The sequence below is a fragment of the Maylandia zebra genome, linkage group LG18 (genome assembly GCF_041146795.1).
Source record: "Maylandia zebra isolate NMK-2024a linkage group LG18, Mzebra_GT3a, whole genome shotgun sequence".
Taxonomy (NCBI): Eukaryota; Metazoa; Chordata; class Actinopteri; order Cichliformes; family Cichlidae; genus Maylandia; species Maylandia zebra.
The window spans coordinates 38,068,162-38,091,049 of NC_135184.1; the positions used below are offsets into that span (position 1 = coordinate 38,068,162).

The 22,888-nt window shown below is 42.5% G+C and overlaps 1 protein-coding gene across 6 annotated transcripts in view; it reads right to left on the bottom strand.

Annotated features, from left to right (window-relative positions):
- Positions 1-22,303, bottom strand: part of LOC101473907 (junctophilin-1) — a 43,469-nt gene extending 21,166 nt beyond the window's left edge. For all 6 annotated transcript variants that reach the window (XR_013094384.1, XR_002721396.3, XR_001168050.4 and 3 more), the window contains exons 1-2: positions 21,680-22,303; positions 5,534-6,293 (exon numbers count right to left, since the gene is read on the bottom strand). Coding sequence is in view for 3 of the 6 variants with exons in the window: in XM_023154100.2 (XP_023009868.1) it covers positions 5,534-6,293; positions 21,680-22,058 (1,139 nt within the window). In the remaining 3 variants the exon portion in view is untranslated. The remainder of the gene's footprint in view (positions 1-5,533; positions 6,294-21,679) is intronic.
- Between the last annotated feature and the right edge of the window lie 585 nt (positions 22,304-22,888).

A 22,888-nucleotide genomic window follows, 5' to 3' on the forward strand; every position in this document is an offset into this window, starting at 1 on the left:
GTGGCTTTCATTAGCCGTAAAATGTTCCCAAGAGAGATGAGATACTCAACGGTGGAAAAAGAGGCTTTAGCAATCAAGTGGGCACTTGATTCCCTCAAGTATTACCTCCTAGGCCGGGAATTTACACTGGAAACTGACCACAAGGCGTTCCAGTGGTTGGAGAAAATGAAGGATACGAATGGACGAATCACCAGATGGTACCTTGCGATGCAGCCATTCCGTTTTACCATTCAGCATATCGCAGGCAAGAACAACTGCACAGCGGACTATCTCTCTCGCTGTTCCAGCTCACTGCTGAAGGGGGGGAGTGTGTGATGGATGCATGCAACCACACAACTGAGATACTTAGGTAATATTCATTTGGTCTTTTGTCTTATGTTTACGTTATGCTCTAAAGCTTCTGTGATCATAAGTTAATTAATTTGATATTTTGAGTTTACCTGTAATGCATGACAGCACTAAGCTATAGCCCAAATGGTGGCATAGACTTTCCTTTGCATTGTTTGTTATTTTATACAGGTATGTTATATTGATTATATTTCTGCTCTTTCTGAGTTACCTGACCTCCGCTCCAGTCCTTCCTGGTTTGGCTGAAAGAGGAGGCTGAGGGTGGAGCTGGTTCAAATGCAGAAGCCAATAAAGTGGAATGGACCATCTATTGTGATCATGCAGGGGGAATGGGGTTCTTCTTGAATGATGGTTAGCTGTTATCTCTTTAGTTTTCACCTTTGGTGTATATAATGGTTTATTCATTTGCTATATAACTGCAGCTGTTTCTCATTTGGGCAGGTCAGTTTGTTGAGTTATGTTTTTGTTAAGTGATTTTTGAGTAGCAGTCTGTTAAGTTAACCTCTTTTATGGGCCCACTTGGTTCTTAAAGACTTTATTTTTTGTTATTTTGAATTTTTGTAATCATCTTATCCTTTTTGGGGGTATAATAAAACCCATTTTTTGAAGTTTACATTTGTGCCTGTGTGTTCCTGGCTGCTTGGTTCATGACAAGGGGTCTTTCAGGGCTTTTAGTGTTGCTGAATTTATTTGATTTGATTTGATATTTTTCTAAAGGAATAAACTTCACTTCTTTTATCTCCTTAATGATGAAATAATGAGGAAACTAACACATATGTTTGTTTACCCCCCCCCCCCCCAAGAGCTTCCCAGATGTCTTAGGGATGGGGTATAAACCCCTAAGAGCTTTCTTGGTGCTGTACTGAGGAATGTGGTTTCTCTGTCAATCTAACAAAGTATTTCTGCCAAACTGGCTAAAGAGGTAAAAACCAAAGGGTGATTAAAATGGAACAGTATAGAAAAAGAAACATTAAAATTATGTAGAGGGTTACATGGGTATCACATTTGATTAGAAATATGCATCAATTTTTATGAACACTATTCAGCTCATCCAGACTTAAAATGGTGAATGGACTGATTCTTATATAGCGCACTTCTACTCTCCTGGAGCACTCACAGCACTTTAGATCACATTCACCCATTCACAGCCATGCACACAAGCACTTTCTTCTACACTTTAAGTGCATTCTATCTAAGCATTCACACACATGCATACGCTGATGGATGTATCGGAGAGCAACTTGGGGTTAGTATCTGAAGGTCAAAGTGATGCAACATTTGAATCCAACATTACATAAAATCCCTGCTGTGATCATTACTAAAACCAACCAGCTGATCTATACCACAGCAACAGTGATCCTTGAGATGCTTGGCTATAAGTTGACCAGCCACAAGTAGCAATACCCGCCATGCAGAAAGAGGCTGAGATCAAGGGAAAACTGCAGGAAGTTAGCAAAATATTTAAACTGCAGAAAGGTATGAGGAAGAATGGAGTGTAGAAGAAGTACAACAAGCTGCTAATTCTGAGGCCTTTGAAACAACCAAACAAATATACACAGTCTTGGCTAACCGCCTTAAGAGGTATACCAGAAGTAGAAACCATGAGAATAAACCAGATGTTCTCTACTAAACCATCAAAGATGCATTAATATAAGGCAGGAAAACAATATGAGAGCAGTCCCACCAAGGCTGGAGATGAAGCAACACTGGAATAGCATATGGGAGATGGATGCAACACAACAACAATACTCAGTGTTTAGTGGATCTAAGAGCACCCCATAGCAACCACTCTAAACTGCATGTCATGTGATGTGACCATCACATCCAAGAAAGAGTCTCAAGCATGAGTTCGCCAGCACCAGGCCCGCACATCATTCACACCTACTGCCTAAGAGCCTAACTGTATTCAGTGAGCACCTGGCAGAACAAATGAACCAGCTGCTAATGGATGCAACTGGAACAGCTAACTGAAGGCTGGACAGTCTTGATTACCAAGGACCCTTCGAAGGGACTGGTCCCATCTAACTAACGTCCAATAAACTGCCTAACACCACATGGAAGCCTCTGCCAATGTAATTGTAACCTCTCTGTAACCTACAGAGAAATAACATCGTGGAAGAGGCAAAAAGTGAGCAAAAAATGTCCTAAATGCAGTTAGAATTTATTTAGAACTATAAATTAAATTTCTTTTAGCAATTATTGTTTTTTAATGTCACAATTCCAACCCTGCTCCTTTATCCGGGCTTGGACCGGTGTTCTGAGAAACCATCCTACTCTGACAAATCGTCCTACCCGTATTATAATTTGACGGTGACTTGTGACTAAACCTAACCCTACCCCTAACCATAACCCTAACCATAATGGATTGGATTTATATAGCGTTTTTCAAGGCACCCAAAGCGCCATAACCATAACCTTAAGTATTCCAGATGGGTGAGAGAAAAAGAAGTTAATTTGGCTTTGGTGTTGTGCACATGCGCCGCGTCTGCGCAGAAACATTGGGTAGGATGTTTTTTGAGGTAGGATGGATTCCCAGAACACCTGCAAAAGTGACCCGAAATTGGCACTCTGGTGGAGTTGCTGTGTGTGTGTGTGTGTGTGTGTGTGTGTGTGTGTGTGTGTGTTTATAAATAATTATATATAAATTATATATAATTATTATAATTATATATATATAAAATAATTTCCCCCAGGGATCAATAAAGTATTCTGATTCTGATTCTGATTCTGATAAGTAGTTTTAAACCTTGTGATCCACAAAACAGCATAACAGTAAAAGAAGAACTGACTGCGTTACAGTCAGTGCGAGAGCAGCGGCTTCGCTCATGCGCGATTCATTTGCAGTTTGGACGCATAGGGGTCAACATCTCTGTGCCCTGATAGCAGATGGGGGAGGACCATCATCCGCCTGTGAGCACTTTGGCACGGGTGAGGTGCCCACGGCAGCACCGCTGCTTGTTGAGAGTAAGAGCAATATGCATTTTAACGTCAAAAAGTCGTCATAAATAAGTCTCCAATAATACCAGAAAAAGTCACCAGATTTGTCGCTAGTCGCTTTTTTAGAAAAAAAGTCTCTAAGGGGGTCTGAAAACTCGCTAAATATAGTGACAAAGTCGCTAAGTTGGCAACACTGGAAATAATTTAGACAGTTTGTAACTCTTAGTGATGCCGCAGTGTTCGTTTGACTTTGGGACCTGAAGAAGACGGAGTTTTGGACCCAGATCACTCCGCGGGGCTCCTGAATACGGCAGCCGTAATGCTCCGGCAATCCATCAAGCGGTGTGGCTTCATAGCTTACCAAAGTTGTACTGAAACATTTTTGACAGATTTCTGCGCGCCATGTACCACATAAAATTGGTTCGAGGTCAGTAAGTACAACCAGAATTCACACATAAGGCGCACTGACGATTTCTGATAAAATTAAAGGATTTTAAGTGCGCCTTATAGTGTGTAAAATACGTGATACAGAAGAAAAGAATATATCGCGATATATATCGTTACCGCACTTGCTTCAAATTATACCGTGATATGGATTTTTAGGCCATATTGCCCAGCGATAAAGCCCTACCCTGTCCCCACTGCTGTTCTACGTAAGCCTGAACAACAAAAAGATGGAAAGTAGTCAGAACTGAGCAGGCTGCAATATCAAAATGCAATATTCCAGATATTGAGGATAGCTAGAATTACATGGGAATACAAGAGGTGAACTGAACAATGAAGAGGCCACTAGAGAAGCTGCCTTCGCCAAAGAGCAAGGCAAATCCTGAGGAGTCTGCTGAATGGGAAGAACAAGCTCTAGGTAATCAACACCTATGCCCTGCCAGATACCCTGCTGGAATAATAAGCTAGCCAAGGGAGGAGATAGAAACCACTGACATTAAAAAAAGAAAAGCCTTTACCACGTATCGAAGGTTTCATACCAAATCCTGGCCAACGAATAGTGAGTGTAGAATTACTATCCAGGATGTAAGAACAACAACAACAATCCATCAGTACATCAGAAAGATGGCCACGAATGATCATGTGCTTGGTGATACCTCAGGCAGCAGAAACCCAAGAGAAAAAAGGAGCAAGAACAGCAAAGATCATAAATACTAGTTGGCAGATCATACATGGAAAGCTATAATGAAGTGGATGGCATAGTATGCAGGAACACCGTTGCCGAGTAAGGCCTGGAAGTGCCAAGGCTAACCAGCCAGTAGTTGGGTCCAAGCAGAGGAGGAAGGCTGTAGTGATAAGATGTAGCAATAGCAACATCAGGAAATAGGAACAAGATACCTGAGAAATAACAAGGGCTGAGAGAGGAGATAGAAAATATGTGGAAGCTGAAGGCAACTGTTGTCCCTGTAGTAATCAGAATACTCGGGTCACTGTGCCCAAAATTGAGTGAGTGGCTCCAGTAGATTCTAGGTATGGCATCTAAAATGGGTTTCTGGGGCTGAGATGCATGCCGGCAGAGGAGATTGAGGTGGAAGTGATGCTGGTGTTGGCTTGACTGGTGGGGACTTCGGGGTTGGTTAGGAGTACAGGTGAATATGCAGGTGTCACAGGAGGTCAGATCAGTGAGGCAGTGGGAGGAGGGCATCTAGGGGTGCTGATGATATTTGAGATGGGGGATGTGCAGTTAAAACAGTTGAAAAACAGGCTTGAAATGGTGTGTTAGTTTTACACCAGATGTAACCAGACTCAACCCTTTAAAAAAGTTTAGACAGAATATTTTTCCAAAGGTTTTGGGGATTTAACGGTTACTTTTTCACATAGAGCAGGTAGGGTTGGATAGCTTTTTTTTTTCTTTTAATAAACTAAATGAGCATTTACATACTGGGTTATCTTTGTCCAGTTTTAAAATATATTTGATCATCTGAAACATGTGACACATATGAAAGACAATCCCAAACTAACAAGCAGCAAATATTTTTTCATTCCACAGAATACTAAGTACCATATGCTTACTATGAAGTTTCAATTACATTTGTAAGCCAGTGTGTCAAAATGAGCAATAAAATGTCTTTGTGTCAAGCCAAAATATGCAGAGTAGTATTAAGAGTATTACTAATAGTATTTAATAATGAGCAGTATATGCTCTGACAATAGTATAGATAAAATATGGATAAAATTTTGTACAGTATATATTACCCAATATACTTCCAATGTAGTAAAGAAAAAGGTGGTAAAAGTAGTTTACCTGGAGATGGCAATCTCAACTTTGGTTCTGGCGATGGCTGCTGCTCTCACTGCTCCTTCAATGGCACGATCCACTTTTTGTTTGGTCTTGGTATTCTTTAGTGGGAACAGCTGCTTCCTGATACCCCGGATCAGCATATTGTTCTTGTACTTCCCTTCTTCCTTCGTCCCATTAGGAAAGATGGTGCAGCCATAGCCATGGCGTTTATTATTCAACCACTCGCCTTCATATTTCATGCCATTAGACCGCTCAGAGATACCAAAGCCACTGCGTTTGTCATTTTTCCACTCGCCCACATACGACTCGGTGGTGGTAGCATCCACACTGTCCTCAAGAGGCAGGTAGTCATCGCCAGGGTCTCCATCTCCAAAGCTAATGGTAGAGTTGGCGTCACTTGAACTGATGCGGCTCATAGTAGTGTCACTGTGTGCTGAACTGCGCTTACTAGAAATTGATGAGCGTGAATCAGATTTGCGTAGTCGCTGAAGGCTACCAAAAAAGGAGCCACGGCGAAAAAGACCCTTTCTCTTCTCTGAACCCTCTCCATCTGATTGGAAGTTGAGCACAAAACCACCACGTGTGCCAGCAGGGCTATCGGATAGGCTGTCACGCAGTACTGTACCATTACTCTGCTCACTGCGGAGTGAAGACAGCGAAGTTCGTAGAGGTGAGCGGATGACAGAAGCCATGCCATAAGGAACACTTTGACGTACTCCATAGCCGTGACGCATGCCACCACTCCACTGACCCTGATACGTGCCTACAGCAGTAGCAGAGAGACACACAGAGAGAAGACAGACTGTGAGTAAAGCATAAAAAATAAGCAGAGACAGAATAAAAAGCATATACAGAATAATGTAGAATACAAAGTGAGTGATAGAGGCTACCAAAGTAAATAAAAAAGATCAAGAATGCAAAGAAGGATGCAACTAGAGCTCCAACAATGAATCAATGAACCAACTACTTTCTATAGTCGAATGAAAGTCATTTTAATCAACCTTTTGGCCATGCATCATTATAGCAAGACAAATATCGTACCACACCACATTACTTTATGACAGCGTAGGATACTAAGCTAAAAAAAACAAACAAAAACAAAGTCACTGCAGAGGTAGAGTAAAAATATAATTTTATTTTATTAACAACTTAGGTGACATTCCTAGCCAACAGAAATGTTAGCAATGTGTCAGGAGACTGCACAAACTTCAACTGCCATAAACAGGCTGCCCATCTACAAAGTCGTTATCATATAATTGTGTAAATGTATCAGTGATTATAACTATATCCAAAAGTGTTCAACAGATGTGCTTAAGCATGACATATCCAGGACACGTGTGAAGTGTAAAACACTGTGAGGCAGACTCCATGTTTAAGTAAAGGGTGGGCCATTTATATGGATACACCGTAATAACATGGGAATGGTTGGTGATATTAAAGTCCTGTTTGTGGCACATTAGTATATGTGAGGGGCAAACTCCTCAAGATGGGTGGTGACCATGGTGGCCATTTACAAGTCGGCCATCTTGGATACAACTTTTGTTTTTTTCAATAGGAAGAGGGCCATGTGACACATCAAACTTATTGGTAATGTCACAAGAAAAAGCCTTTGTTTAAAAAAAAAAAAATACAATAAGACGTGATGAGGAGGGTCAAATATGATTGAAATGCACTCTCACTGGCTAACTACACGTGACTGACAGTTTCTCAGTGAATAGGCATCATTCGGCTCTACTGTAACTTGGAAAGTAAACGAATATACAGGAAACAAAATAACACACTGACTAGACAGTTAATGAAGTTAAGCTAGCTGATGGACTGTAATGATGGTGGCTGGTGGCTAGCTACAGAGCCGTGGTTTTGCTAATATAATCACAGTAGCACAGGGAAGATGTAAGAAGAGGGTTGGTTTGATCTCAATAAAAGGTCACGGCCTGGGGGATCAGCAGGGCGCTGATAAACTGTTTCTCTCTCGCTCTCCGGGGTGGAACTCATTCTCAACTCATCTTGTCCTCGGCCCACGCCCCTCAGAGGAGGAAGCACCTGAGATTCATTAACGCAACCAGTATTTAAGCCAGGCGATGACTGCTGTTCTTCGCTGGATCGTTGTGTTTGACTCGTGTTAGTGTCGTCAAGTTGCCAGCTAAGTTTCCCCTTTGTGTTTCTGAGCATTGAACTAACAAACATTTCCCTGTGTACAGACTCCCTTGACCTTTTCCCCGTTTCCTGTGTGGTGATAGTTGGAGAAAGAGAGCCTGATCATGTGTGTGGATTAATGGAAGAGGAGCGAGAGTCTGTTTCCCTGGATTTCCCTGGAGCCCCGTCCCCCCACTTTTGTACGTAGCACTATTTCTGCACATTTGTATATACATTCAGTGAACTGTGTAAATAACTTGCTTGTGAAGCTTCCTATCGCTGAGTTTTGCATGTGAGTTCTCACGACAAACCGTAACAGTAATGATCCAGCCAACCATGGACTCAGCAGACTCAACCCCCACCCTGCAGCCTGTCCTCACCCCGGAAGCAATTCTGGAATGCCACAAATGCTACAGCACACTAACTAGCAACTGGCTACGCTCACCCAAGCCCTCGCTCAACGCCCATCCACGCCTCCTCTGCATGTCTCTCCACAGTTACCGGCTTCCGAAACTCTGGCGCCCGTACCATCTACCTCTTCCACACCGGCTCACCCAGAACCCCCGGAGCAATCTTTACCTGCTATGGAATCTTACTCGGGTGAGTTTCATAAGTGTGCAGGATTTTTGACCCAGATCACAGACCTATGAGACTGATGGGGCCAAAATTGCCTATATTGTTCAGCTGTTACAGGCAGGTATTGAACTGGGCACAAGCCAAGCTAAGAACTGACCCTGAGATCACTTAGCAGGACTTTCTCGTTAAATTTAAAAGTGGTTTTGAAAGAGGCACCGGAGCTGAGGTGGCTGCTCTTTGATTGTTGAACTTAAAGCAGGGGAGACGGAGTATAGCGGAATACTCAGTCGAGTTTTGGACTTTGGCTGAAGAGACCGGGTGGGGGCAGTCGGCATTGATAAGTACCTCACTGAATAATGTTTGTGATGAATTGAAAAATGAACTGGTAATGAGGGACTTACCTTTGACTCTCTCTGATGTGATTACACTGTGTATGAAGGTAGACGAGCATTTAAGAGCGAGCCGGGGAACCGGAAACTATATTACCCAGAGGCATCTGGGACACACGGAAATGGCGCTGGGCGGAGGCGCGACCAGTGGCGGAGGCAATCAGGTGTCGGACAGTATGGAAGAGGGTGAACAACCCATGCAATTGGGGCGCTCCAGACTAATGCCTGAGGAGCGACATTGACGGTGGAGGGCCGGTGAGTGTTTTTACTGCAGTTGCAAAGGCCATATCGCCAACGCTTGTCCGGCTTGGCCAAAAGACCGCCCGCCAGTAGAGAGGAGAGTATGGGTGGATGAGGTCTCCTGTTCACGGTCTCCTCCACGTCTCATGATTGCAGCAAAATGAACTGTGCAACTCAAGACTCATTCTCTTAGGGCTCCGATTGACTCTGGGGCAAACAGAACTTTATTGACGCTTCGCTGGCGCATAAGCTAAAACTAAGCACTGAAACACTACCACACTCTCTTCAAGTTACAGCCCTTAGTGGTCAGCGTCTCCCAGACATCACCCACATTACAGAGCCCATTTCTTTAACCCTTTCTGGAAATCATTCTGAAACCTTGCAGTTTTCAAAGCCCCCCTCACACCGCTAGTCTTAGGCTACCCCTGGCTGCGTCAACATAACCCAGTCCTTGATTGGAGAAAGGAGAGTAACCTGGGGTGGGGGGAGGAGTGACCTCAAACTGGGTTTTTTTTGCAAAGATAGAGCGTGCTCGCTGCCTCCTTACCAGCCGTACGATTGCGGGATTGACCTTCTCCCGGGCGCACCGCTCCCTACCAGCTGTTTATACAGCCTTTCACAGCCTGAATGTGAAAGCATGGAAAAGTACATTAACGAGTCACTTGCTGCAGGTTTAATTCGCCCCTCATCTTCCCCAGTAGCCACTGGCTTCTTTTTTGTGACCAGGAAAGACAAGAGTTTATGGCCCTGCATTGGTTATCGAGGCCTCAACAACATTACGGTTAAAAACAAATATCCTCTCCCGCTGTTGAATTCCGCTTTCGAGCTTCTCCAGGGGGCCACAATCTTCACTAAGACCTGCAAAATGCAAATATCCTGGTCAGGAAAAGTGAGGGGGATGAGTGGAAAACGGCCTTTAACACCCATCTTGGCCATTTTAATATCTTGTCATGCCGTTTGGTCTCACCAATGCTCCAGCTGTTTTTCAGGCTCTGGTAAACGACGTGCTCCGGGACTTCATCAACCACTTTGTCTTTTTTACCTGGATGATATCCTCATCTTCTCACGCTCCGTCACCGAACATGAACGCCATGTCAGACAGGTCTTACAACATCTCCTTGTGGACCATCTCTTTGTTAAGGAAGAGAAGTGTGAGTTCCACGTAACTACAGTTTCCTTTCTGGGCTACATCATTGAGCAAGGTAACCTCAGAGCCGACCCAGCTAAGGTTAAAGCCGCCATTAACTGGCCAACCCCTTCTAACCGCAAGCAACTCCAAAGCTTTCTGGGTTTTGCTAACTTTTACCTTCGTTTCATTCGTGACTACAGTAAGCTTGCTTTGCCAATAACTCGTCTCAACTCACCCAAGGTTCCTGTCAGCTGGGATGAGCCTTCTCTCATCTGAAGCTACGTTTCGCCTCAGCGCCCATCCTTTTCCAACCAGATCTCAGTCTACAGTTTGTCGTGGAGGTGGACGCTTCGGACGCCGGAGTGGGGGCCGTGCTCTCCCAGCAACAAAGTGGTAAGCTTCACTCTTGTGCTTAGTTCTCTCGCCGTCTCTCCCCCGCAGAAGGAAATTATGACGTGGGAGACCGCGAACTGCTAGCCATCAAGCTCGCCCTGGAGGAGTGGCGTCACTGGCTGGAGAACGCTGCCCAGCCATTCGTGGTGTGGATGGACCACAAGAATTTGGAGTATATTCGGTCAGCTAAACGGCCAAATGCCAGGCCAGCCAGGTGGGCCCTGTTTTTCACCAGATTCCAGCTCTCGATCACCTACAGACCTGGCTCACCATTACCTTCCTTCAGCGCTTCGCCTGGTGGCCCTCTCTTGCAGAAGATGATTGTGAATGCATTGCCACTTGTCCAATTTGTGCCCAAAACAACAACGTCCATCAGCCATCTTCCGGCCTACTCCAACCACTGCCTACGCCAAGCCGCCCCTGGTCGCACATTGCTATCCACTTCATCACCATTCAGCCACCTTCATCAGGTAACTCAGTCATTCTCACAATCATCGATCGCTTTTCTAAAGCTGCTCATTTTGTTGCCCTCCCCAAGCTCCCCTCTGCTCTAGAGACCACCCAGCTCCTGACTGACCACGTTTTACACCTCCATGGAATCCCCACGGACATAGTTTCAGACAAGGGTCCACAGTTTACGTTGCGCGTCTGGAAGGAATTCTGTAACGTCGTCAGAGCTCAGGTCAGTCTCTCCTCCAGTTTCCATCCGCAGACAAATGGCCAAACGGAGTGGGCCAATCAGGAGCTCGAAGCGGCACTCCAATGCTTGACATCCACCAACCAGACGAATAACTCCCATGGATCGAGTACGCTCACAACAGCCTCACCTCCCCTGCCACCGGAGTGTCCCCCTTCGAGGCGTCCCTAGGTTACCAACCACCTCCGTTTCCTGCCGTTGAAGGTGAGCACTTTGTGCCCTCTTTCCAGCAGCATCGCCAGAGGAGTCGGCGCGCCAGGAGAGCCACTGAAGCCGCCCTTCTCTGCACGGCCGAGCGCTTGGCGTACTGTCACTGGACCCCGGCACCACCTTACGCGCCCGGACAGAAGGTTTGGCTGTCTGCCAGGTTCATCCTACTCAGGTCTGAATCCAAAAAACTATCTCCCACCTTCATCTGCCCTTTTGAAATTGACACCCTGATTAACCCTGTTTCTGTCCATCTAAGACTGCCCCGGAATACGCGGATTCACAATGTCTTCCATGTGTCACAAATGTAACCTGGTCTCTCTAGCCTGATCGTGTTTGTGGATTATTGGAAGAGGAGCGAGAGTCTGTTTCCCTGGATTTCCCTGGAGCCCTGTCCCCCCACTTTTATATATAGCAGTATTTCTGCACATTTGTATATACATTTGGTGAACTGTGTAAATAAATTGCTTGTGAAGCTTCCTATCACGGAGTCCTGCGTGTGAGTCCTCATGACAAACTGTAACAAAAAGTTAATAACAATGCCTCAGTTAGCACAGCAGAGGCTTGGACCTGAAAATTCAGATTCAGAAGACTTTATTTATTCCCAAGGGGCAATTACGAGACTGACCTTGCCGACCGTACATACAATACACAAACATCACATTGGAGAGACCGGTCAGGCTAGGTAGCTGGCCGGTCAGCCGCACGAGCAGACTGAGCTCAGACTTATCTGAGTTGATAAGTCATCACTTAACAACAAGACTGCCTATTTATAACCACAAATATTGTCATCTTTAGTAATCAAGTAATCTATTGATTATTCCATGACTTAATCAAGTAAAATACCATGGATAATAAATACTTTTGTCTTATTAATGAATAGTAATGAATATTCAAAAGAGAAAAAACAGGTTTTTCAGAATGAACTGCTCACTAGTGTCCATTTTAGAAATTACAACGTTTTAAAGTTTAACTGCAAAAAACATCTCTTAACAAAACAAAAACCTGTGATAGTATTTATGTGCCGTGCTAAAATGTTATGTTTTCTTAAATGCAAAAAATATATAAATAATTTTAGTCAAAGTGAAATAACTAAGGCATGAAAAAAAAAAGTACCTTTACTCTTTTTCTTGGAAGATTTTTCGCGGTGTAAAACAAACGGTGGTGGATTGTAGCTGCTCAAAGTCTTCATGTCCGAGTTTGTTGATGGTTGCTATGATGAAAGACGCCCAACAGCTTTTTCACAGTAAAGGTTTTAATGGTGATTACAGAAACAGTGCTGCTGTCTTGGACGCTAGAAACATGTTGTGTTTTTTTACTGAACTTGAGCTCGCCATGTCACTAATGGCTCCACATTAAACTGTGCCAGCGTCATCATCAGTGCAGCTGTTGTGTTAGCGATGTTTAAAACTGGGTGCTGGGCTTAATGTTGTTGAGTTTTTAATTCAAACACATGGTTGTATTGTAGGTCTCTTTTTACTCCGAAATGAAAATATTTTTTCACTCACAAGACAATAAAAATATCCCAATTTTTGGGAAATAACAAAAATATTTGAAATGGATGGTTTTATTAATGCAACAGTCAATTAGAAATTTGTGTATCTCTATGTTAAGCTTTATTTCATGTTCAGAATCACTGGGGCAAATGCTGATAGAGATTTCTGGGGTGTGGGTGTGAGTATTAACAGTATATAAACTGGGGATGTTCCTGGAAACGAATTTCTTAGTTGACTGAATGAGGGTAAAAATGAGACTAGCTGAGTAGTCTAAAACTAAGAAACACTCAGACATTAAGTTAAATTTGACAACTGTTTAGTGGACAATGTCAAAGACTGTAAGGCATTTGAAACCATTAATCACATTTTTCAGTCGCTTAACTGTGCAGCATCACGCATCATCAATATTACAGGTTATACTCCAGACAAAGAAGAAGAAAAACACTTAAACTGAATATGATGTGATAAACATGTAAATGAAAACATGTTGCTACAAAAGACGTTCACATATTACTAAAATATGACAAATCAACATCCAAAAAACTGAACAGCAAGTAAAAAGTGTAGCACATTGAGCCATGCTTTATGAATGATGTACGAAACTTCATTAAAACCACTTCAGTGAAAGTTAAAATCTGAAATAACAGATCAATAATTCATTCAGGGCTTTCCTCCAGTTATCTGATGTCAGGCTGCTGGGAAGCAGCCGAAGGAGGAAAGTTCAGGCCTCCCTCTCACCCACCTCCTTCAGCTTATCCGAGGAAATCCTGAGCCTTTCCCAGGTCAGTTGATTGATGCAATCTCTTCAGTGTGTTCTGGGTCCAACTGGCATGCCCGGCTGAAACACTGTGCCCACGAGGCAACAGCCTTAGCTGGCTCGTTTGGGTGTGGAGGAGTACGGGCTCCACTCTGAACCTCTCCCGAATGACTGAACTCCTCACTGTGTCGCTGAGGGACAGCCCACCCACCCATCGGAGAAAGCTAAATTGCTCTTTCATTCTAATAGTGTTCATGTCTAAATTAGCAGATTTATGTTTGTAAACAACAGTGCTCCATCTGAAGGCAAATGGCCCCATAACATTTAGGATGCAACAATTTATCAGTATTGGACATCAATTTAAATTCCCTAATCTACACTAGACTTGTAGTCAAGACCGCCTAATCCGAGACCAAGACAAGACCAAGACCAGAGGGTATCGAGACCAAGACAAGACCAAGACCAAGTTGAGACGAGACCGAGACCGAGACGAGACCAAGACCAAGACCGAGACAAAAAAAGTCTTTAAACTGCAGCCAGATGCTATTATATATACATATGCAGGACACCTTAAACTAGTTTTTTAATTAAGCAGCGAGGCAGAACAAAGTCAGGGCTGTATCAAGACACGAGGACTAAACCCCAATTCAACCAGACCCAGAACTGATCCGGAATTAAAACAGGACTACAACAGTTCAAAATCAGGACTACTGAGGACTTAACCAAGACAGAACCAGAATCAGAACTAGATGATAGCAGCACTAAAAATCATCATAGACCTGCACTACACTTATTTTTTAATTCTACCAAAGTCCACTATTTAGATTGAGAAACGTTTATATAATTATTTAGCCTTGTTGTGCAAACAAGCCTGCAGAACTTAATAAATACAGAATTTGAAAAGTAACAAACCTAAAAAGAAACACTAGGTACGAGATACATGTTCTGATGAGTTTTGGCAAACAACCATTTGACTAACATGTGTGTCTCACCTGCTCTTATTCATCTCTGTTCTGTCCTCATTCTCTCTCTCCCTCTCTCTCTGTTCCTCTTTGTGCTGACAATCAAGCCAAACACCAACATCATCAAATACACAGTTGAAACCAGATATTTAAACACTCTTCAGATCAAAACACAAACACTTTTTTAATTGTAACATCAAATCAGACTAAATGTTTATTTTTTTAGATTGATAAATATAAAAAACATATTTGTTAACTTTAAGAGTAAAGAGAGAAACTATCTGTATTTCTTAATTGTAAACGGCACCAAATTGTATTCAAACTGAGCCACACTTATGGAGCTCCACAGTTCTCTTCCTGTTGTTTTGGTTGACATCTCTTGATGTTCCCATGTCAAAGAAACAGGCTCTGTGTTTTGCCTTATATGCATCCACAGCTGTGCCACCTGTTTACTCACATGGACTCTACTAACCAATCAGAAGCTTCTTCAGCTCAGAATGGAATCGTCTGGAGTTTTCTTATTAATGAACAATAAACTTAGTGTACATGTACTCCTACATTTGATGAAAGTGACTAAAATAGAAGCTCTGTCTCTCTTTATTCTGACATTTAACTAATTCAAAAGATATTTCAATATTTATTTATCTAAAACAAGTTTACTCTAAATTGATGTTTAACAGTAAAAAAAAAGTTTTTATGTTTTCTCCATAAAGTGTAAATATCTGGTTTCAGCTGTGAATATACTGCTGTGTATTGAAATTCCTCTTGTTTTGCATAGATATACTAAACAACATCCAAAGCATAATATATAAAATAACATCTACCTGAGTTTTTTCTTTGAAAGAAGCTCCTTATGTCCATTGTTGTGTTCATCAGTACATGACTGAAACCGATTTAGAGTTTGTTTAGCCGTGGAGGGAAACAACTGAAAATATGAAGTGTAAGCTAAGACTCTCTAAAAAATCAGCGTTGCTGTTCGGCTTTTTATTTATCCATTTGTTGATTCACTCGAAGAGCAAGTAACGCAACCAAGTGATCAGTTTGATATCAATCTTTTGTGATGCACCGTCATATTTACATTATTAGTTCAGTATGAATGATTTGCTTTGATACCTGGTCAAACTTAAGCTCTCCTCTGTCTGCAGCAAACTCGCAGGCAGCAGCTTCTCCCCCCTCGCTCACATGGGTGCTGTGCTCAGTCGCCCAGTGCCTGAGCTCGGATCATACCAAAATTAGGGGGAATTTACGACGGTGCGCTCTGTGCTTCGTGTGTTATTTTTGTTTTATACAGTTGTCAGTCAGGCATCTAGCTAACAAATTACACTCCAAAAGACCCCATGCTTCTGAAAAAATGACCCGGGCTTAAGCCCAGTAAGCCACCCCCCCGCTCCGCTGATGGTTGACTCCAAATCTCCCGAACACTATGTCGATTTGAGAACGCAGGACCGAAACAGCGAGACCAAGACAAAAGTCCGTCGAGACCAAGACAAGACCAAGACCACGTAAAAGTGGTCTCGAGACCACGACTGGTCTCGACACATCCAACTCTAATCTACACTATATTCTGCAGAAGAATTTCCTTGTTGGCCTTCACACATATGAACCTGAGCGACAACCCATTCTTAATCCAGATGATTTAATAGGATGTCGGCCCACCCTTTGCAGGTAGAACAGCTTTCATGTGGCCTAACACTTTATGGCTGAGTTGCTGTTGTTGCCAGTCGCTTCCACTTTATTTGTTAATTGCACCTTTGCTTTGAATGACGGTGGCAAAACAGAAAAACACTGAACCAAAAAAAGAAAACACACACACCAATCTGTATTCTTGAAAAAGTCTTCTCCAGAAAAAAAAAAGGTGAAGCACAAAGAAAATGTTCAAGTCAATTAAAAATCGAATAAAACAAAACTACACAGTTTGCAAACAATAACTAAACTGACGGTTTGTGTAGGTTCACAGTCACCCAGGTCGTGGTGGTCCGAGAAGCTTGGAAAGAAAATGGTGGTAAAAACTGACACGATTGTAGTCGTGTCTTCGGCTTACTGCGGTGGATGCAGCACAAAGACCCGGGTTACAGAAAGCGAGCGGAGCGTGATCCGCCGATGCACCACAAGGATTGTGGGCGACACATGTGAGGTCAAAATCATCACGACACACCCATGACACAGTGAGCATAATGCCCCCATTAGACTGCTCAAGAAGTAAATCTCTTGCAGCATCTCTTGGTGTCTTTCTACCAGAACTCCACTGAGGTGTCTGCACTTATGCCATTCTGTTATAGTAAGGGAGCAGCTCTGCAGCACACAAAAAGACAAACAAACCAGCTGCCTGTCCTGGAAGACATCTTCATCTCCCGCTGTTAGAAAAAAGATTTGTTGTCAACTTCAGGACAACATCGATTAGAACATGCACCAGACGATTCACCAACAGTCTTTACCTTAAAGTCACTACCATCATGAACAGTGAACTGAAAGCACACCTCATATACTAAACATGCAGTAATTACAGGAATAAATCAAAATATGCATTTTGGTGGGCTTGTGTTGTTTTCCATGTTTAATGTGCGTGAATGAAAGAAATATATTTATATTATAACATATTTTTATATTCATTGTTAAGTGCAACCTAATTCCATTTTAGATTTCTTTACAATCATAATAAAGAAAAAAGTTGACCACTGTGCTGCCCTGCATTTACCGAGTATAGTGTGCTATTGTGTTGCATGTATTAACTGTCTATGAGTTCCAATACATGCTGATTTTCAATCCTCTGCTCCGTTTCCAAATCCTACACCCTGTGCAATGTTTGGAGCTTGTCTTGAAGTCAAAAAATGAACAATAAGCACAACTGGAGACAAATAACTGTATGTTTCTCTTAACATGTTTGAGTCTAAGAAAAGATTTTGACAGTTGGGAGTTTTTGCGATTCTAAAACTACGACCAGTGTCTGACATTAAGTGAAAAAACTGTTAGCTATGTAGCCTGATTAGGAGAGCTGTGGCACTGGTACTTTCAGCTGTAGAATGTCAGGATGTTCTATTTTAAAAGACTGAAGTAACTTGAGACACTGAGAAGTCTGTTGGATGGCCAAACATAACTCCAAGCAGCTACTTTGCAATGAGGCATAAGCCTCCAGAGTCCGACTGAAAACACCAGACTAGACTGGTTTCTGTAAGATCTATGAATAACTGTATACATAACTATAAAACTGTTATGATTTCTGTCATTTAGGTCTATTGAGCCAGTCTTTCATTATATTCCTTTCATAATACCACCTACATCCGCTTTACAGAAAAAACTATCATAATCTAGAAGCAGAAGGCCTTCTGAAATATCAAAGTGCCATATAAGAATTACAAATTGAGCTGACAAATTATACTGATTTGATTTCAGTTGCATATGTAGGCGATTTATCACCAATGCCCATTCAAGCAATAAAATTAAGCAACAACATTAATGGATTTCCAACTCTCGTTTTGTGGCATGATGGTGTCAGAAGTGGACACAAAAATCAAGCTTTTTAATTTTATCAGTTTTAACACACAGCTTTAGCATTAAACAGCAACACCAAGATTGCAGCAAGCACTTAATCAATTTAATCTTTCTGTGCAGCTGTGATGATTACACACACATGCATTATATATGCACAATATATGTACATATGTAGATATATACTAATTACATCAAATATATCAAGCAACATGTATGGAATTATGTAGCAAAAAAAGAAAAGATAAATAACTCGAAATATGTTTTAGAATTTAGATTCAAGAAAGAAGCCACCCAGCTGCAAACCCTCGGCCTTCTCTCAGCTTCATGATGTCGTCACCTGAAATGGTTTCACCTCACAGGTGAGCCTGTCAGGGTTCATTGGTGGTGTTGGGACCATCAGTCGTGTTGTGCAGAAGTCAGGTTGGTGCACAGCTGACAGCCCTATTTGACAGCTGTTAGAGTTCATATTATGGCAAGAACCAATCAGCTAAGTAAAGGCCATATCGCGCCATCGACCCCTCTATATGGCAGCCTCGCTTCTGTCTGTCTGCCCCAGGGCAGCTGTGGCTACAACCATAGCTTGCCTCCACCAGTGTGTGAATGTGAGAGTGAATGAATAGTGGTATTGAAAAGCGCTATATAAATCCAATCCATTATTATTAATATTATTAAAGAGAAACAACAGCCCATCATTACTGTAAGAACTGAAGGTCAGTCAGTCCAGAAAACTGCTAAAACTTTGAATGTGTCCCCAAGTGCAGTCAGAAAAACCATCAAGACTACGATGAAACTGTCTGACATGAGGACGCCCCAGGAAAGGAAGACCAGGAGTCCCTCTGCTGCTGAGGATACAATCATCCGAGTCACCAGCCTCAGAAATCACAAGTTAACAGCAGCTCAGATTAGAGCCCAGATAGATGTCACACAGAGCTCCAGTAGCAGACACATCTCTACATGTTCAGAGCAGACTGTGGGAATCAGGCCTTTATGGTCAAATAGCTGCTGAGAAACCACGACTAAGGAAAAGCAACAAGCAGAGATTTGTTTGGGCCAAGAAACACAAGATGAGTCCAAATTGGAGAACTTTGATTCCACCCGCCGTGTCTTTGTGAACGATGGTCTCTACATGCATGGTTCCCACCATGAAGCATGGAGTTGATGGTTTGCTGGTGTGGGGGGCTTTACTGGTGACACTGTTGGGGATTTATTTAAAACTGAAGGCACACTGACCCAGCATGGCTACCACAGCATCCTGCAGCAACATGCCATCCCATCATGTATTGTTCAACAGGACAATGACCCCAAACACACCTGCAGGCTGTGTGAGGGCTGTTTGACCAAGAAGGAGAGTGATGGAGTGCTGCACCAGATGGTCTGGCCTCCACAGTCACCTGACATAAACCCAGTGGAGATGGTTTGGGATGAGATGGAGCGCAGAGTGAAGGCAAAGGACCAACAAGTGCTCAGCACCTCTGAACTCCTTCAAGACTGTTGGAAACTATTTGAGGTGACATGAAGCTCATGGAGAGAACGCCAAGAGTGAGCAAAGCAGGAATCAAAGCAAAGGGCGGCTGTTAGGAAGGATCTAACATATAAAACATGTTTTGAGTTGTTTCACACTTTTATTTACTACATAATTTAAGTGAGAATCTACAATGTAAATAGTCATGAAACAGAAGCCAAGCCATGTATTTAGGCTGGTAGACTAAATAATGCAAGGGTGACTAGAAACTAGGGCTGGGTATCGTCACTGATTTCTTGAATCGATTCGATCCATGATTCGATTCAATTCGGGGAAATTTTGCCTCAGACAGTCAGAAATAGTATAATTCAGATCACGTATCAGTACATTTCCATATTTTTATATCTATAAAAAGAAAACTGACACTTGCGAGACTTTACCAAAGGTGTGAGCATCACAGCAGAGGCCTTTGTGTCAAAGTAACTGAGAATAAAACATAGAAAAACATGAAGGTGATTTTCCTGTTCTGGGATTTTATAAAAATATTCAGCAGTAGATCAAAAACGAAAGAAAACCATTAATCAACATATGAACGTTACCTGATGCTGCTGAAGTGAAGCAAAGTTACAGAGGTTTTATTAGAGACACAGCTGAGAGTTTTTCAATTTTAAAAAGTTTAAATTTGTTCAGTGTTGAACAGCAGAAATGAGGCTTCTTTGTAAGTAAGTAAGTAAAAGGAAAAAAACCAGCGGCCGACAGCCTGTAAACTACGGTAGACTGGTGCGTAGTAAGCAAGCGAATAATGCAGAAAACAGATTTTTAGAGAGCTGTGCATGAAGTAAAATAAATTTATATTAAAAAAATCAATTCAGGATTTTAATGAATCGTTATCCAAGCTAGAAGTGATTTTAATTGATAAATCGATAATCAAAACCCACCCCTACTATATGTGTTCATTCACAGTTTTGAAGCCTTCAGTGAGAATCTACAATGTAAATAGACATGAAAGTAAAAAAAAAAACATTAAATGAGAAGGTGTGGTATAGGGATAATTTTCTTCAGATAAGCAGAAGAAAATGGCAGGATGATTTATTGCGTTGTCATGGATTTTCAAACATCGTCCATCATTCATAATGCATGGCACACTTTTCCGTCACAATTTATGAGTTTTTCAGTGGTTAATTTGTCATATTTTAGTAATACGTGAACATCTTCTGTAGTAACATGTTTTCATATTTAACATCTGTTTGTTTTAAGTGTTTTTCTTCTTCATCGTCTGGAGTATAACATGTAACCTAAGGAGCTTGGAAAGAAAAGCGTCTGGACTTCTCTAAGTTGCTTGAAGACGCTTCACTTCTCATCCGAGAAGCTTCTTCAGATCTAGGGTCAAATGGTGGAGAGTCCCAGATTTAAGCCCTGTGGGAGGGACAATGGACCCCCTAACGTCTTCAAGCAATTTAAAGAAGTCCAGAAGTCTCTCCAAGCTCCTTAGACTACGATGACCTGGATGACTGAGAACCTTCACAGAAATATAACATGTAACGTTGATAAGGCACAGCATGATTCATTATTGAAGAACGTGATCAGTGATTTAAAACGGCTTTGTTATCAGTTTTTGACATATTCTATTAAACAGCTTTCACATTTAACTCACTGAGTGTTCCTTAGTTTTACACTGGTAGGTTAGTCAACAAAGAAATTAGTGGCTAGGAACATCACTAGTAAGCACAAGCATTTTAGTTGATGGTGACAAAAACATTATGTGTGACCTGATGTCCCCTCGCAATCCTTTAATCACCCTTTGATTTGGGTTAGAATGAAACAACTGCCACCATTTAAAATCCCCATTTTCAGAGCAGCCGCAAAACATCCATGATGGGCTCAGGGACACATGGGCCACTTCTGTTTTACATGCATGTGAGTAGTTCTATCACAGAGGACACATTATGGCCACATTAACAATTAAATATTAGCATTTTAGTTGTTTTTTATGTTCAACGTGAGGGCTGGTTGGTGTATCTTTGATCAGGCCAGGTGGGGGTTTCCAGAGTGTGCTGTCACATCACACACACACACACACACACACACACACACACACACACAAATTCGTTATCATAGTGTGTAAGATAAACTACTGTACAGAAGAAAAGGGTGCTTTGGTTATTGTGGGAGTTTGGTTGAAGAACAGTCAACACCTGTGCACCGTTTTATCTTACCTCCATCACCATACGTCTCCACGCCATACCCGTCCTGCAGGCCGTTACTCCAGGTACCCTCGTACCTGGCCGGCGTGTTTACGCTTTGCCTGACTCCGTAACGGCCCTTTAACCCATGAGTCCACTCTCCTCGGTAAATCCACCTCCCTTTGGTTTCAATCCCGAGCCCGTGTCTCTTCCCCTGCGCCCAGTAACCCTGATACGTGTTCCCACTGGGCCAGGTGTAGACGCCAACTACCTCGAAACCGTTCGACCAGGAGCCAGAGTACTCTCCCTGGCCCTTGGGTCCGGTGCACACACCGTGGCCGTGGGCTTTGCCATCCTCCCACCCTCCGCAGTAGGTCCCCCCATCATCAAAGTCGAATCGACCGCCCGTCATTCAGAACTTGAGGGTAAGTGTTACTCTGTAGCTTCCAGTGAAGTTCCGATTTTGCGAATTGCTGTTAAAAGTGATGTAAGACTGACAGTGTAGTCCAGGTCAGAACAGGAGTTCTAGGCGGAGATATGAAGGAGCGGCGTGTACCGGCAGCGGTGTGCCGGGATTTGAAAGAGGGACGTGGAAGGATGGGAAGCAGTCGCCACTGCTGCCACAGCCGCTTCCATACCGCGTACTGGAAACTCCCCCACTCGTCTCTCACAAGTCATTTAGCTCAAAGCTGTCAGTGATCAAATAGTACTTTGCTTCCTGTTTGACTTTTCAAAATAATACCACAACCTGTTGCGTGGGTCGAATCTGATTACACGAGGTAAAATTAATTGGGACGCTTCAATATTCATAAACATTCAGGAATGCCTTCATAGTTTTCAAGTTGTACATCGTTACATTATTAATGTCTAGTTATATATAATTTTAGTAACATAACTTACGCTATAAACAATGTGAAACAAAAGGCAGCATATTCCCTAAATATCGTATTTTGTTTCTTCCCAAGTCAAAAACAGTATTCGTTTTCATTCCTCAGTTTTATTTTTGTGTCACTTAGTTCAGATAGCTTGTGATCTAGTAAAGGGCTAACACGAAAGGATGAAATCCTGGTAACAAAGGCTGCAGTAAAATTACAATTGAACACTGATCATACAGAACCTTAAGCATACACTTAATATAGATGATAATCTTGAGCTGATGCAGTGCTCTGCATTCTTCTGCTCAGAGGGAGCTGAGAAGCTACTCAAATGGATGGATAGATGCATGTGTTTGTGGACCTGGAG